The 16,693-nt window shown below is 60.0% G+C and overlaps 1 protein-coding gene across 2 annotated transcripts; it reads left to right on the top strand.

Annotated features, from left to right (window-relative positions):
- The first annotated feature begins 515 nt into the window (after positions 1-515).
- PRKCSH (protein kinase C substrate 80K-H) lies at positions 516-14,798 on the top strand. Of its 2 annotated transcripts, XM_058525644.1 has the most exons (18): positions 516-583; positions 977-1,084; positions 1,285-1,401; positions 1,866-1,961; positions 2,055-2,112; positions 2,968-3,085; positions 4,528-4,657; positions 10,491-10,575; positions 11,464-11,542; positions 12,116-12,202; positions 12,497-12,661; positions 12,732-12,828; positions 13,306-13,375; positions 13,623-13,712; positions 13,881-13,955; positions 14,042-14,141; positions 14,222-14,385; positions 14,468-14,798. In XM_058525644.1, exons 2-17 carry the CDS (start codon positions 1,009-1,011, stop codon positions 14,366-14,368), a joined length of 1,590 nt encoding a protein of 529 aa, XP_058381627.1. In that variant the 5' UTR covers positions 516-583; positions 977-1,008; the 3' UTR covers positions 14,369-14,385; positions 14,468-14,798. The 2 variants fall into 2 exon arrangements, with proteins under 2 accessions (XP_058381627.1, XP_058381628.1); XM_058525645.1 differs by lacking the exon at positions 13,881-13,955.
- Positions 14,799-16,693: the final 1,895 nt, after the last annotated feature.

Genomic DNA, 16,693 nt, shown 5'->3' with positions numbered 1-16,693 from the left:
AGCGCCGGACTCTGGGAATGCACTTTCCGACCGCTTGGCGGGGCCTCACAGCATCTCCCGGTTGCTAGGTAACCTCCTCCCCCTCCTCCCTCCAGCGCTCCCATGGAAACCGCCCGCGTTCCACAGCACCGCTCTCATTGGCTGACGCTGCGCGGAGGGGCGGTCCCACAGGGGGCGGGGCAGACCGCGCAACGGGATGGTGGGGGAGTGGATACTTTGGCTCACGTGGCCATCCCGTTTCCTCCCCCACTCCGCCGGGGGTTCCCGGGCATTTTTTCAGGAACTTTCCTTTCCGGCTGCAGAACCCGCCACTCCCAAGATGGAGGCACCTTGCGCCGCCATTAAGCGCGAACCTTCCGAACTAGCCCCTGGAAGGCTTCACGGTCCCATCCAAGATGGCCGCCTCAGTTCCGGCACACCCCATTTGCCACTCCCAACATGGCGGCCCCGAGCCGCCGTTCCGAGTGCGCAGCGCGACGCCGGAAGTGACGCATCCACACATTTCCGCTTTCTTTCTGCAGGAGGCACCGTTTGCTTCTGGGCCCGGGGGCGCGGTGGATCTTGACCTTTGCCCCGGCCGCGTGTAAGTGATGAACCAGCGGGCGGGAGGGCATCCTAGTTTCCTGTGGGGGGCAGCCGGAGGGTGTGCGTCGGGAGAGGGGGAGACTGTTAAGCTCTTCGGCCTATTGGCGGGAATTGGATAGCTCACCCCCTGCCCCATAGGAAGCAGAGGTTTTGAGATCCCCGCCATTGATAGGAGCAAAGTGGGACTCCCCTCCACTGGGCAGGATTGGGGAGACCCCCCGATATGGGAAGCAGAGTGAGCCCTGATTGCCCGGAAGCGATGGAGGAATGCAATTGGCTGGAGGAAGGGGAGCCTTCTTTGGCTGGCAGTAGCCCTCTGCCCTGACCGGCGCCCTTTCTTGCTGCGGCGTGGGGACCCAGCACCTCTCCCCGCACCTGCTTCCTCCCACAGAACCCGTTTCCGGCTTCCGAGCCTCCGGCGAGATGTTACTGTTGCTGCTGCTGCTGCCCGTGTGCTGGGCCGTGGAGGTCAAGCGGCCCCGGGGCGTCTCCCTGACCAGTGAGTCCGCCGCTGGAGGTCCCTGGAGGTGGTGGTGGGGTGTGGGAGGGCCCCTGGACGGGCAGTTACGGCCTTCTGCCTCAGTTTCCCCACCTCTGGTTAGGGAAGGTGGCAGTGCTCAGCTGGTGGGGGGCAGAGGTGCTGTCCTGTTGAGAGGGCTTCTTCCTGCCCTGAGCTGAGCCCCTTGTCCCCCTCCCCAGACCATCACTTCTACGATGAGTCCAAGCCTTTCACTTGCCTGGATGGCTCGGCCACCATCTCCTTTGATCAGGTCAACGATGACTACTGTGACTGCAAGGATGGCTCGGATGAGCCCGGTGAGCTTTTTCTCCGTTCACTCATTCGTTTGTCCATCATACACTAAATGACCAGGTCCTGTGCAGTCAGATAGACCCAGTCCTGCCTTCGCGTGGCTCCCTGTTGAGTCGAGGGAAGCAGGCACAGAAATGAGTGGTCAGTGGTTTCGTGAGGAGAGTGGCAGGCACTGTGGGGCCCAGAGAGGCCCCACCCAGCCTGGGGTGAGGAGGTGAGGTCTCCGCGGAATCCCAAATGCCAATGGAGGGGCCAGTGTGTGCCAACGCCCAGAGGTGGGAGAGAAGGTGGGGCTGAAGGGCAGACAGAAGCAGAGGTGAAGGCAAGGGAGGGAGCAGTTGCCAGGTCCCTGTGCTGAGGGCCTCCGTGGGGACGGGCAGGGGGCAGCACTGGAACTTTCTGTTTCAGGTCCTGAGTTTGCAGCCATCGGAGCACACTCCGCAAACCCTTCCTCCCTTCTTCCCCACAGGCACAGCCGCCTGTCCTAACGGCAGCTTCCACTGCACCAACACTGGCTACAAGCCCCTGTACATCCCCTCCAGATGGGTCAACGATGGAGTTTGCGGTGAATAAGATCGCACCAGGGTTGGGGAAAGAGACAGTGGGTGGAGGGAGGAGGGATGGCGGGGTCTGACTGCGCCCCCACCTCTGCCTTCAGATTGTTGTGATGGGACCGACGAGTACAACAGCGGGACCGTCTGTGAGAACACCTGCAAGTATGTGGTGACACCTACCCCAGGACCTTGCCTCCCCCCACCCAGTGAATCAGGCCCCTTCTCTTCTACTTCTGTGTATCAAGTACTCACTCCGTGCCAGGCACCTTATGAGCGCCACATCACCAGCTTTCCCTGGGAAGCAGGTGCAATTGTTTCCCTACTCAACAGATAAGGAAACTCAAGTTTAGAAAGGAAAACGACTTTCCGAGGGTCACATAGCTAAGAGCTAGAAGAGCCGGGATACAAACCCAGGTCCGTCAAACCTGAGACTCTGTGCTTTTAATAGGTGCGCTCTGAAAACTGAAACACCCACAGGCAGGTAATCTAAACAGCAGAAGTGGGTGGAGTAGGAGGCAGTAGGGAGTGGTGGGGATTGTGGCATGTGAAGGGACAGCTGCCCTCAACTCCTGTGAGTTGATGGCAGGTGGCAGGGCCAGATTCGTTTTTCAAAGAAGGCGAAAACGGTGATACTTATGTGAACCCTCCGGATCTAAGATCTTTTAAGTAGAGGATTGATCAAGCATGACATGCTTACTGGCCAGATTGCCTTTTGTCTAGGAGTCTTGACTTCTCTATGTTTCTCTCTTTTCTTTCTTGGGAGCTGACTTCCAGCCCCACATCCCAGCATCCTTAGTCCCTCCCCCGACCCCGAAGGTGGGCGAACCCTGCCCACTGTCCCTCCTCCCAGGACAGCGATGAGGGGCTCTGAGACCAAGAGAGCCTAGGGAGGTGGGGGGAGGAGAGGTTGCTGTTTCTCTTTCCCAACCCGAGGGCGGCGGCAACAGTGAGTTGAGCCCCTTTGGAGGAGGCCGACCTGGTGGGCCCTCACTGCCCCTGATTGCACCCCCACCCCAGAGAGAAGGGCCGGAAGGAGAGAGAGACCCTGCAGCAGATGGCAGAAGTTACCCGCGAGGGCTTCCGCCTGAAGAAGATCCTGATTGAGGACTGGAAGAAGGCCCGGGAAGAGAAGCAGGTGAGGGCCCGGGGGGCCACCCAGCACGATCTGGAGCGTGGGCTGGCGAGGCCGGGCCCGGTTTACATCTGCTCCTGACTAGTGGTGTCCTGGGGCCAGTTACTGTCTCTGTGCCTCGGTTTACTTGTCTCTCCACTGGGCGTTTAGTCGTGGGTTAACCAGAGCCTTGGGCAGCAGACTAAAGTGGCTTGGGGGAGCCCTGCTGCCTTCTAGAACAGGAGGGACGCCCCTCTGCATCCCGGCTCTGTGGTCTGTAAGATGGGCCAATGACTGTATGACTCCCCGGTTCCGGGGGAGGACTCAGGACGGTGTCAGCAGCAGCTGGGTTAGTTCAGTGGGGTGGGGGTGGGGTGGAGGAGGACGTGTCCCCAGGGGTGTGTCTCTCCTTCCCTTGCCCGCCACCTTCTTGGCCGTCTGAAGGGGTAGAGTCCTCAACACTGCTCCTGGGCTCCTGCCCAACCCACTGAGCAAAGGCTCCGGCTCTGTTTCTTTGCCCATGGCAGGTTCCAGATCTTTCTCTCCCACCCCCACGGCCTGGCTAGTGAGGTCTGTTCCGAATTTACGGGGCATTGAGGCCCCTCCTAGGTTCAGAAGGCAGTGAGATCCTTCCTGAGTTCAGGGGATAGTGGGGGAGCCATGTGGTGCAGTTGGCTCCAAGTGACCTTTGCCCTTCTGAGGAGGTCGGAGGATTCGGGAAGCAGGCCAGGCTGAGGTGTCAGCCAAGGTCTTGGGAGAAAAGTGATCCCATGGGGGCTTGCCTGAGACTCTACAGCTTGGGGCCGGCTCCCTAGGCTGGAGCCCAACACGCTCGTTTCTTATTGAAATGTCGACTGAGGCCCGGGATGTGCCGTGCACCGGGCATGAGGCTGGAGGCAGACCTGGAACTGCCTCGCGCATGTTGTCTAGAGTGAGGGACAGACAGAGTGACGCCCAGAGCTTTTAAGAAAAGGGACATTTGGGGCTGTGAGGCATAGGGAGACTGTTGTCCAGTCCCCCTCTTCCCACCACCCATCTTCAGAGCAGGAAGCAGGGAAGACTTCCTGGAGGAGGAGGCGTCTATCTAGGCTGAAATCTGTAGGGTAATTCATAGTTAGCCAGGCAGAGTGTTTTAGAGAGGAGGAAAGCCTGTGCGAAGAACTGGAGGCAGAGTGGGGGTCTGAATGTCAGAGCACTTGGATCCTCGAGTTTAAAATAGCAATGGGGCAGAGGGGGCTGGGGAGGTGGGCAGGGGCCTGGCCACGCAGGGCCTCGGGGGCTGCATCGAGGGGTTTGGGTTTTTCTCCAGTGGATCGTGGGGAACCACAGCAGGGGGGAGACCCACGGAGGTGTGTGTTTTGGGAAATCCCACAGCCACCCTGTGGAGTAGAGGCAGGGAGGTGACAGCCGGTGAGGAAAAAGGCAGAACAGAAGGAGAGCTGGCCCCTTGCCTTCTACCCACCCAGAAAAAGCTCCTCGAGCTCCAGGACGGAAAGAAATCCCTGGAGGACCAGGTGGAGATGCTGCGGACGGTGAAGGAGGAGGCCGAGAAGCCAGAGAAGGAGGCCAAAGACCAGCACCGGAAGCTGTGGGAAGGTAGGTGACGGGGTGGCGTGACCCGCCTTGGCTCCTCGCTGGGTGGGCCCAGGAGACTGCCTGTTGTCTGTTGTCTGTTGTCTCCGCCGACTGTTGATCACGATGCCTCAGCTCTCCGTGTGCCTAGTTATCTTCGACTGTGTGTTGGTCATCATGTTTGACAGTCATTTACGGGAATAACTTGCAGCCTAGGATGAGACGTGCTTCTCTAGAGACGAAGGGCTTTTCTTTCTGCCAGCCGCGTGGCAGCGCTACCACTCGGGGATGCCCCGAATCCTAATTCAGGGCTGAGGTTCCTCCAGCCTGTCAGGCAGCGTGAGCCGAGGTCCGAGCGCAGGCTGCGTGGTTTCTGGTCCAGGCTGTCTCTGCGGGGACAGCCTCCTGGGCTCCCAGCTTAGTTTCAGGGGGATGGTTATGCTATTATTCCCCTCACCTTGGACTTCGATTTCCGTCTCCCTTGCCTCACAAGTTGTCATCAGAACAGACATCCACATTGGCCAGGATTGACAGAGTCCTTCAGGGCGGAAGCAGCTTCCCCCTTCTCTTTCCTTCCCGAGTTCTTCTTTGCCTGCAATTCCTGTTGCCGTGGCTGGTTTTAAGATGACTTTTTACGCTGTGTCCCGCGTTTGCTGGCTGTTGGCAGGTCGTGCTGCCATTACGGGGAATCTGAAACCTTGGTCCTCGTTCTCAGTCTGCTAGGTGGGGGACGTGCCGCGCAAGCAGCATGGGAGGGAGAGGTGGGGCAGAAACGCACTCCAGACTCGTTGAAGGACGCAGCGTTGCTGGGAGGGTTTGGAGGTGTGGCCCTAGCTGCTTGCGTGGCTGGTAACCAGGAACTGGGCAGCCCCCCGAGGCCATGTTGTTGATCTCCTTGGTCTCTCTGGGCACTGCTGCGTGTTTCCTTCCCTCCCCGCCTCTCTCTGCCAATGGGCCCTCCCTCGTTTCTCATAACCGGTAATTAAGTTATTCACTCGTGAGCACCTGCTGTGCCATGCACACCCCAGGTGCCAGCAATACAGCATTGAATGAGACGGAGAAAGCCCACTGCCTGCAGAGGGAGGGGGCACCAGGCAGGGGAAATAGGTGCAAAGGGCCTGAGGCAGCAGCACGTCTGGCTTTTAGGAACAGCAAGGAGGAGTGTGGCTGGTGGGAGTGAGCAAGGAGAGTGGGTGGGGGATACAAGAGCAGGTGCCCATGGGGTCGGCCGTGCAGGGCCTCAGGGACCACGGGGAGGACTTGCACTTTTACCCCATGTAAGATGGGAGCCATAGAGGGTTCTGAGCAGAGGAGGGACAGAAGCCGGGAAACCAGGGAGGAGCTTCCTGCACTGGTCCAGGCAAGCGAGGAGGGGGCTGGGACCAGGGTGGGGGCCCTGGAGGTGGAGAGAGGTGGGCGGATTCTGGATACAAGCTGAAGGCTGACTGAAGCTCTCCCTGCCCGCCCTCCCCCAGCCCTGAGGCAAGTGAGCAGACAGGCTCCCCGTTCAGAATCCCAGTGGCCCCGTTGGGCGGGGGTACCTCACAGACTCCCCTCTTCCTTCCCTCCTTGGCAGAGGCTGTTCTGCCCCCAGGCCCTGACGTCCACCATCTCCCATTCCCTGGGGCCTCTTGTCTCCCTTCATCCTTAGGGAGCCTGGCTTCCTAAACTCCTTTGTTCTCCTGGCTTCTGAGGCCCGGATTTCCCCAGGGCCCTTTCTGGAGTCTGTGAGCTTTTTCTCCACCTCCTTCGTGGAAGCCACTGCTCCATGCGGGGGTCTTCCTGCCCTATCTCCTGGCGGCCCACACTCTACTCCATCTGCTCAGTGGGCCCAAGACCCTGGGGCCTCTTCGGGGCTGGGACTCTGACCTTTATCTTCTCTCCTCTTCGGTTCTCCACCCGGAAACCCAACCGTCCCTGAACATACCTGCCTCTGGATGTCCCACAGGGACCCCAGACTCACCAGGTCAGCCCCCTCATCCTCCAACCCTTCTTCCCTCCTCTGAGTGACGCTGCCAGAATTAAATAAACATAGAGACCAGGAGTTGGCAAACTGCGGCCCGAGGGCCAGCTGCAGCCCACGGGTCTGATCTGGCCCCCTGCCTGCTTGTATCAATAAAGTTTTATTGTGGGGCCGGCCCCGGGGGTGTAGCAAGTAAGTTCACAGACCTGGTCCCTTAAACACAGACTTGAGTCACCCGTCTGTTACTGTCTCGCTCAGAGCCGTGCATCACCCTTCTGGCCTCCTCCACCGCGCCATTCTTCTGCCCAGCAGCCTTCCTGGCTCCCCAGTGCCTTGGGAGGGATGGCATTCGGGGCCTCCGCTGCCTGGTTATGATGCCCCCTGCCGGCCGAGTGCTTCTGCCTGCCCTGTGCCTCGTCACATCGGCCTGATGGCCGTTTCCCACAAACATACTGCTCTCTATTGCTCCCAGGATTCTGCTCCAGCTGTTCCCACTGCAAATAGAGAGCTGTCTGTTGGGCTCCAGGCCCAATGCTGAGCACTCAGCGGTGACACATGAGGCCCCGTTCCGCTGCCCCACGCTCACTGTTAAATGGGAGTGGCACATCAATGAGTCAGTCCCGCTGTGCCCCAACCCCTCAGATGTCACTGCCTCCACAAAGATTTTCCAGCTCCCGCCTAGAGATCAGGGCCCTTCTGGTCACACGTGACAAAAACCCAACTTGAACCCACTTCCTGAAAAGTGGAAGCTTCCGGCCCAGCGGGACCCAGGACTCCTGGGATGGCTTGAGTCCTCCCTCCACCTCTGGGCTCTGCCCACCTGTGCCAGCACGATCACAGGCAGCCCAGCTTATCTCCTACCTCAGCAGCCCCAGCGGGTAGAGAGTACCACGTTTCCAGAGGCCCCAGCACAAATCCCAGGGCAGGCTCCCATTGGCTTGTCCCAGGTCACATGGCCATCCATGAACCAATCCCTTGGGCCAGGGGGTACAGTGCAGGCTCTGATTGGCCAGGCCTGGGATACATGCCCATCCCTGGAGGCGGGAGATGGGAACAACCCTGCCACGCCCCAAGGGAAATGGAGGAGGGGAAATTGTAGACAGGTGGGGGAGTTTGCTGGAACAGATTGCCTTCCTTCCCCATGGTCCTGTCACTCCTGCTGTGCTCTGCCTTCCTGGGTTTTGGACTGAGTAACTGACAACCAGAGCAGACTCGTCCAGGGCCAAGCATTGGGGTTTCCCAGCTTGGACTTTTAAGGGTGGTTCATTCCAAGGTCAGATCATCAGGGGTACAAGAGATGTGGGATGTGATGGGGGCCTTGAAAGAAGACTGAGAGTTGTCTGCTCTATTTATTCCTAGTTTCCATCTGATTTTAAATATTCCATCTGATTTCCATATTCTCCGTTAAAAAAAACTTTTTTTCTTTGCTGAGGAAGGTTCACCTGAACTAACATCCATTGCCAATCTTCCTCTTTTTTTTTTTTTGTATGTGAGCCACTGCCACAGCATGGCAGACGAGTGGTGTAGGTCTGAGCCAGGGAACCCAACCCGGGCCGCCGAAGCAGAGCATGCTGCACTTAACCACTAGGCCACGGGGGCTGGCCCAGAATGTTTTTTTATATAGCAATCTAGAAGGTAATAATGTAGAAAGGGAGAGTCTTTTCCTCCAGAGTAACATCTGTGCAAGAGGTCTGAAACCTTCCAGACCTTTCCTGCCTGTCCCAGACGGAGATGCGATTCTGCAGAGCTTGGTAACTCCCAGTGTTGCCTCTGAAGTCACATTTCAAGCACTTGGTGGCCACGTGTAGCTGGTGGCTGTTGTTTTGGACAGCGCAGGTGTAGACCATGTCCGTCGTTCTAGAAAGTTCTATTGGACACCACTGGTCTACACAGTATATGAGTGTTGTGCTATGTCATATGTACCTAATTTCCTTTTTTTTTTTTATCTTTCATTCTTTTCTTACTATGGTAAAACCCACGTAACATACAATTTACCATTTCGAGCATTTAAAGTGTACAATTCAGTAGCATTAAGTACATCCACAGTGTTGTGCAACCATCCCCACTGTGTAGTTCCAGAATATTCCAATCCCCTCAAAAGGAAACCTCTTGCCAATTAAGCAGTCACTCCCCATCCTCCACCACCTCCCCCAGCCCCCGGCAACCAGTCATCTACTTTCTGTCTCTACAGATTTGCCTGTTGTAGACGTTTTATTTTTTAATTTATTTATTTACTTTTTTTAAATGTCTATATGAGTTTTTTTTTTTATTTTTAAATTTTTTTTTTTTTTTAAATTTTGTTTATTGCAGTAACATTGGTTTATAACATTGTATAAAAGACATTTTATGGGGCCAGCACCCTGGCTTAGCGGTTAAGTGCGTGTGCTCTGCTGCTGGCGGCCGGGGTTCGGATCCCGGGCGCGCACCGATGCACTGCTTCTCCAGCCATGCTGAGGCTGCATCCCACATACAGCAAGGATGTGCAGCTGTGACATACAACTGTCTGCTGGGGCTTTGGGGGGAACAATAAATAAATAAATAAAATCTTTAAAAAAAAAAAAGACATTTTACATAAATGGAACCATACTTTTATGTGGCCTTTTGTGTCTGGCTTCTTTCACTGAGCATAACATTTTTGAGGGTCACTGTGTGGTAGCTTGTGTCAGGACCCCACTTTTAACAGCTGTGTATATACCACTGCATAATTCTAGCAGGATTTATTTTATCCAATTACCATTTTTTCTGTCAGGTTTTGGGGGTTTGTCTTCATCATTTCTAAGTGCTCTTTATGTATGAGAGGGTTGGCCCTGTGTAACTTAAGTCGTGAATGCTTTCTCCCTTTTCACCGTTCATCTTGGGTGCTGGCTTCTTGGTGCTCTTTGCCGGCTGTGTTTTGAGCAGTGAATTCACTCGTCTTGTCTTTGCCTCTGTTTCCCTCATTTTGCACATCCTTGCACATGGGCCTGGGCAGCCTCACGCCTGGGTTCCCTTGGCACGTGTCCTCATGTGGACTTGCTGAATCGGAGGCCGCACACCACGTTTTGACCCTGATTCCCCAAGGGCGGCGGGGACAAGTGTGGGCTCTGGAGGCTGGTGGGCCCGGTTTGGGCCCCCGGCTCTGCCCCTTGCCAGCTGGGTGACCGTGGGCAGCTCCCTTCAACCGGCCGAGCCTGACGCCGTCATCTGGGAGAGGCACAGTGTCAGCCGGGTCTGCTGGGGCGTTGTGGGATCTCCCGGGGTGACCCACGGCGTGGCAGAGGGCACGCCACTTGTCACACCTGGTCTTGTTATAGGGGGCCTAGCTGAGGCCTGGTATACAGTAGGAGCTTAATAATTGGAGCTGCACTTGTGGATGCTTCCATTCCATCCCAGTGGGGATGAGGCAGACCGAGGAGATACCATCAGTTCCCTTCTGTGCAGCTGGTCCCCCCTCTCCTGAGACCCTCCCCTGGAGCCCTGGGGAGCCCCCTCGCCTGGCCGCACCCCCACCCCAGTCTCCGTGCCCTGATCTCCTTCATGTTGGAGAGCGAGCCTGGCGGGGTGCTTGCTCTTGTCGTGGGGACCTCCCAAACCTCGTGCATGGTCCCCTGCCTGCCCCTCATACGGTCTCTGCCGGCCCCCACCTGTCCAAACCAGAAGTTGCAGGGGTGTCCTTGGTGCTCCCCATCTGCAGACCCTGTCAGCTTCCCCTCAGAATCTCCCCACTTCTTGCCTCCTCCTCGGCCCCCGCCCTGGGCAGCCCTTATCATCCCGCCCCCAGTCTGTCCCCACAGTGGCCTGACTCAGGGCCCCAGCGCCCAGCACAGGGCCCCATGGGGTGCTGGGGGAGGGCAGGGCCGGGGTGGCGGGGACCGGCGCGCAGGGCGCAGGGTGACAGAGCTGGCCCCTCCACAGAGCAGCAGGCCGCCTCCAAGGCCCAGCGGGAGCAGGAGCTGGCGGCCGACGCCTTCCAGGAGCTGGACGACGACATGGATGGGGCGTGAGTTAGCCCGTGCTGCCGTGGGCCTCGGGTCCCTCCTCCCACCCCCTACCCCCACCTTCAGAAACCAGCCAGAGCCCCACCCCCTCGCTGGGGCCTGAGCTGGGCCCAAGCTCTCTCTGAGCGAGCCTCTGCTCACTCACGTGTGAAATGGGTCCAAAACAGCCTGGGGGAGGAGCTGGGGAAGTCGAGGAGCTGGGGTCCCTCCTCCCAAGGAGCTGCACGAGGTGACAGGAGACCCCACTGCTTTTCCCAGGCCTGCTCTGTGGCCTGGGACACTTTGGCGAAAGCCAGACCTGCTTTGCATCCCGGCCGTGCCCCTGACCTTGCTGGCTGAGCCCCGGCACGTGGCTCGGTGGAGGGTGGGCCATTGGGAAGGAGGAGGCTGGGTACCCCCTGGTGGGAGGTGTGGGGTGGTGAAGGGGCAGGGTGGGTCACCCCCCACATGGCGATGGTGACGGGTGGGGGGCAGGATGTGGTGCCCAGGCCATCGTGCGTATCTGGGCTTTGTTGGGTGGAGGGTGCCAGGCAGAGGGCAGCTTCCGTGTGTTGGGTTCTGAGGGTGGAAGGAAGTGGAAGCTGGCTGGGTTGGGAGGAGAGGGGGTCTTGGAGGACGCAGGGAAGGTCCCAGTGTCTCTTAATCCCACCCCTGTCTCCCTCCCTCCTTTGAGCCCCTTCAGGAGACCTCAGGAGGGGTGGGAGGCAGGGGGCTGGATGACCGGGACCTGCTCCTCCCCAGGATGGAGGCTGGGGGGCCCAACCCCAGAGCCCCCTTCTCCCAACTTCCTGCCACCAAGTCCTGGGGGGGGGGACTGGCAGGGGGAGCGGGCAGCTGGCCAGCAGCTAGCGGGCCTCACCCCTCCGTCGGCCTCTGCCTGCTCCCCCCAGGGTCTCGGTGACTGAGCTGCAGACACACCCGGAGCTGGACACGGATGGGGATGGGGCGCTGTCAGAAGGGGAGGCCCAGGTACCTCTCTGCCCCTTGGCCAGAGACTTCTAGAAGGATTGCCCCAGGTGACCTCAGGGCCAGGCGGTAGGAGACGGCTGGCTGCGGGCTGCTGGCCGGGAAAGCTCCCCGCTGGCCCGGTCAGGGCTGCTGGGGTGCCTGGCGTGACCCATCGGCCCGGCCTCGCCTGGTGAGCCGGGAGGGCAGCTGCCCGGTGCCGCTTCTCCCTGCCCTCTGGGGCCTGGTGGGGTCACGCGGGTGCCGCAGGGGCGTCTCAGGGGGAGAGAGCCGGGTTTTCCGCCCACATGCCCTCAGCGCTCCCCTGGGTGTGTCCCCAATTCCCCCTCCTGGCGTGCAGGCCTTCGGCTGCCTGGACCCCTGCTCCTCGGCCGCTCTGCGCATCGCTTCCCCTGCTGCGGCCCTCCCTGCCCCGCAGGCCTGTGCTGCCCCCTTCTGGCTGCAGGGCCTCCCCGGCCTGGCCGTGGGCGGGCAGGGCATGCTGGTGCCTGGCACCGCAGCCTCAGCCCCCGCCGCGAGGGCGCGGGGCGCGCGGCCACGTGCAGGCCCTGATGCCGACACCACCCCGGCGCACAGGCCCTCCTCGGGGGAGACGCGCAGACGGATGCCGCCGCCTTCCGTGACCGCGTCTGGGCTGCCATCAGGGACAAGTACCGGTCCGAGGTCAGTGGGGGGCGGGGAGGGGATATGCTCAGCCCCCCCTCGCCCTGCCCCCCTCGCCTCACAAAGGAACCGCCTCCAGTTCTGGCATCCGGCCACCCTGGCCGGCTGGGTGACCCCAGCATCCTCCACCGGGGCCCCCACCCCCAGCTTCGGAAGCTCCCTCCCTCCAGGCCCCTCGGAAGGGGCGGAGACAGGGAGCCTTCCCCTTGGGCGATGGTGTGAGTGTAGACCTGAGCCCCAGGGGTGGGGGTGGACCCCGAGTCCACGGCGCTGAGCCCCCCGCTGGCCCGTCAGGTGCTGCCCACTGAGCAGCCAGTGCCTTCCACACCTGAGCTGATGGAGCCCGAGGAGGAGCAGCCCCCGGTGCCCTTGCCGCCCACGGAGGACGAGGAGGACGAGGAAGAGGAGGAGGAGGAGGACGAGGAGGAGGATACCCAGGGGCAGGGGGAGCAGCCCAAGGTGTGTGTTTGGGGGAGAAGGGGGTGCTGGGGTGGGGGTGGGGCCCCTCGCTGATGTGCCCCTCCCCCAGGAGGCCCCGCCCCCACTGGTGCCCCCCCAGGCGGCCAGCCCCAGCGAGGAGGACACGATGCCACCCTACGACGAGCAGACGCAGGCCTTCATCAACGGTGAGGGCCGGGCCTGGCGGGGAGGGGCCCCTGCCCTAACCCCCCTCCCTCGTCGCCTGCACCTGCAGCCAAGAAGTGGGCCCCACTGCTCCCCTGGGCTGGCCCTGAGCAAGCCCTGGGGGGACTTGGGATGTCCTGGAGGGGGCGTCTAGGGCCTGGGGAAGCCAGCACCCCCCTCACCAGCCCCAGAGGCCCTCCCGCCTCCTCTCAGGCTGTCGCTTGTTTGTGCCACCCCTGGCGGGCGAGGAGCCAGCTGGGCCCCGGGAGCCCTGGTCCTGCTCCCTGGGGAGCCAAGAGCCTGGGCAGCGGGGTGGGGGCTGCCCTGGGGGTGGCGGGGCCCATGGGGCCCTCCTGGGCCCAGTCTTTGCTCAGAGCAGGCCTGGGAGGCCGGGGAAGCAGGTGTGTCTGTGGCACCCCCTTTCCCGTCTTCCTGGATGGCAGTAGGGCCCCTCTGACTCCCTCGCCCTGCTCCCCCAGCCGCCCAGGAGGCCCGCAGCAAGTTTGAGGAGGCCGAGCGGTCCCTGCGGGAAATGGAGGAGTCTATCAGGTATGGGGGCGTGCGTCTGGCCGCGGCTGCACCTGCCCCGCAGCCACCCGCTGCTGGGCCCCCGGAGGAGACGGTGATGGGGAGTTGCCGAGGCAACGCTGGTGCTGTGGCTCCTGCAGGGAGCGTCCCCAGGGGCGGGGAGCCCAGCCCCCATGCGGCCCTCCACCGCCACTGCTGGAGTGGGTCTCCCCGTGTTGTCCTGAGCCGGGCTGGGGTGTCTCCTGAACCGCTCGGCACCCCCTTCCAGGAACCTGGAGCAGGAGATCTCCTTTGATTTTGGCCCCGACGGGGAGTTTGCCTACCTGTACAGCCAGTGCTACGAGCTGGCCACCAACGAGTGCGTCCCCTACAGGCGGGCCGGTGGGGGCACTGGGGAGGGCCTCAGGAGGGGGGCGGCCTTGGGGCGGTGAGTGGAGTCGGAGGTGCCAGTGAGCCTCCCGTACGTGGGGACCTCAATGAGGCTGGGGTCCCGTGGCCCCCACCCACCAGCCCCATCTCGTGACAGGTACGTCTACCGGCTCTGTCCCTTCAAGCTGGTTTCCCAGAAACCCAAGCTAGGCGGCTCCCCCACCAACCTCGGGTGAGTGGGCTTATTAGGCCAGGCCCCCTTTCCCCCAGCCCCTGGCCCCGCCAGCCGGCCCCCCTCAGCACCCCGCTCTCCTGCAGCACCTGGGGCTCGTGGGCTGGCCCCGAGCATGACAAGTTCAGCGCCATGAAGTACGAGCAGGGCACGGGCTGCTGGCAGGGCCCCAATCGCTCTACCACCGTGAGTGCCTGGCGGGCAGGGAGGGACACTGGGAGCGACCCAGGCCCAAGCCAGCCCACCTGAGCCCCAGCCCACCCCAGGTGCGCCTGCTGTGCGGGAAGGAGACGGCGGTGACCAGCACTACGGAGCCCAGTCGCTGCGAGTACCTCATGGAGCTGACGACACCGGCTGCCTGCCCAGAGCCGCCACCCGAACCACCTGCCGATGGCGACCACGACGAGCTCTAGCCCTGCCCCGAGCAGAGGTGGGTGTCCGCCGCGGCTGCTGCCCTCCCGCCTGTCTCCCTCCATCTCCATCTTTCTCATTCGCTCTTTCTCTGGCCCCAGAACCTCAAGGCATGGAACCAGCCCCAGCAGTGCCGGCCACCCGCCCTTCAGTCTGTGGACCAAGGCCTGTTCCTCTGGGTCTACTTGCCCTCCCCAGGGGGCAGAAACCGTGTGGGGCTCCGTGTCCTGCCCTCTGGGGTCCAGGGGGCAGAGCCATGTTCCCAGGCCCCAGCCACCTCCAGAGATGGAATAAAGGAGCTGGCCCTCCCTGGGTCCCCACCCTGGTGGCTCACCCCTGCCTCGCCCCCTGCCCAGGGCATCTGCCTCCCCTCCTGGTGGGGATGAGTGACTTGACCTGTGACCTCGAAACAATAAACGTGATCCCCCCGAAGGTCTGTGTCTGCCTTGCTTTGCTGGGGTGTGAAATGGGCCATGGTGGGGCAGAGGGTAGAACGCAGGGGAAGCGGATCATGTGAGGACCTCCTCCACCATCAGGCTGGTTCCACAGGTGGGGCTTCATCAGACCCCAAGTCACACACATCTCAGATTCACACCTGAGGTGAGTCACACCTGGGATGATTCACACCTGGGATGATTCACACCTGAGATGTCCAGCACCAAAGAACAGAGGGACCCTGGAACATTTCCCTCTGGCTTTCCGCCTGGTCTGGTCTCCCACCTGCCCTGAGTCTCATGTGTGCTGTGAGGAGGCGAAGGGGCTCCAGATGAGACCCAGGCCCAGAGAGGGACAGCAGCCTGCACATGGCCACACAGCCAGGGCCCACAGCACACACTCCAACATGCCTCGCACACCAGTGCACAGACACCCGAGGATGTAAGATTCTGAACTTTTATTTTCTGGCATGAAAAGTACAAATAATTAAACAACTCCATGTAAAAGTCTGTTACCGCGGCCAGGCCTGTAATCCCGGTAATAAATAGTCTAAACGCAACGCAAAGTGATCTTGTTGGGTTTTGGGTTTTTGTGTGTTTTTTTTTGTCTTTTTTTTTTTACAGTTCTTTATCACCTCCAACACGGACTCTGATTGGAAACCTTCCGAATAAATAAGATGAAGGGAGGGCTGGAGGGGCTGAACCCCCTCCCCACGGCCCTGGCCCTGGCCCCCAGGGATGTGGAAGACCCCAGGCCCCCTCCCCTGGGGTGAGGGGCTCGCCTCCAGGAAGGGGGCCTGGCTGGGCTGAGTTCTGTGTTTTAGAAAAAGAAATCCCCTCCCAGTCTTGAGGGTAGCAGGGGCCTGGGCCTCGGGGGTTGGGGGGGGGGGGGATGTGGGGAGGTGCCCCCTCTCCAGAGCCTGGCCCCCCCCAGGATGGGGGACAAACCCAGCCCTTATTGCTCACAAACGCCTCCGCCACGCTGCCCACGTGCGCACACGTGTCCCCGCGCGCGGAGGGCAGAGGGGAGAGAGACCCCGGAAACAGCAGAGGGAGAGGGATGGACCCCCGGGGGTCTGCCCTGCTGGAGGGGAGCGGGGAGATCTGAGAGGACTTAAAAACCACAAGAATAAATAGGTTCGTGTATCAAGAACAAGCTAGGGTTTTCACCAGCTAAATAGGACTGAAAAAATTCTCAAGACGAGCAAAAATAATCCCATTGAGACCCCGGACGCCGCTGGCTGCGCGGGGACCGCCCCGCAGAGCGCGCGCGCCCCCCGGGTGCCGCTTGGCTACCGTTACTGTTATTAATAATTATTATTACTTTAATGATTCCACTTCCCCTCTTATAAATAAATTAGGCATAATCACGTCTCCGCAAAACTTAAAGAAACAAAGAACATCGTGGTTCCTTAAACTTGCAAACTGGATGGAGGAACAGAAATATACACAAATGTCCTTACAGAGCAACAATAAGAATAAATAGTTAACATAGCAATAAGTTAAAACTACAAGAAGCTAAATTCGGCAAAAAAGTACAAGAAAGTTAACTGGTGCCAGTTTATGTCTTTTTTTTTCCTTTTTTTTGTAAATCTCTTCTGTTTTTTTTTTCTTCCTTTTTTTGTCGCTTTTTTTTTCTCTTCTGTTTGTGTTTTTTTGTCGCTTTTTTGATTTTTTTTTTTCTTTTTGTTCCTTGCAGCAGAAGCTCCACAGACGGTTAATAACAACACGGGGAGGGGTGGGGGAGAGAGAGCTGGGCAGTCAGATGGGGCATGGCCCGACACCAAACGTGGGGACACCGGAGGAAGGGCGACCAAAGCTGAGAATTGGGGTTTGCGATTCTCAGGTCTGATGGCGCCCGCTGCGGGAGTGAGGGCGCTGCAAGGGCCCCCC

This window comes from Diceros bicornis, chromosome 30 (genome assembly GCF_020826845.1).
Source record: "Diceros bicornis minor isolate mBicDic1 chromosome 30, mDicBic1.mat.cur, whole genome shotgun sequence".
In the NCBI taxonomy this organism is placed as follows: Eukaryota; Metazoa; Chordata; class Mammalia; order Perissodactyla; family Rhinocerotidae; genus Diceros; species Diceros bicornis.
This window is presented reverse-complemented; position numbering and strand designations above follow the sequence as displayed.

Bases quoted from the DNA above. Each gene is read 5' to 3' on its own strand.
- PRKCSH (XM_058525644.1), top strand. From the start codon at position 1,009: ATGTTACTGTTGCTGCTGCTGCTGCCCGTGTGCTGGGCCGTGGAGGTC. The intron at 1,962-2,054 runs GTGAATAAGATC...CTCTGCCTTCAG, and splicing joins GGTCAACGATGGAGTTTGCG to ATTGTTGTGATGGGACCGAC. The intron at 4,658-10,490 runs GTAGGTGACGGG...GCCCCTCCACAG, and splicing joins GCACCGGAAGCTGTGGGAAG to AGCAGCAGGCCGCCTCCAAG.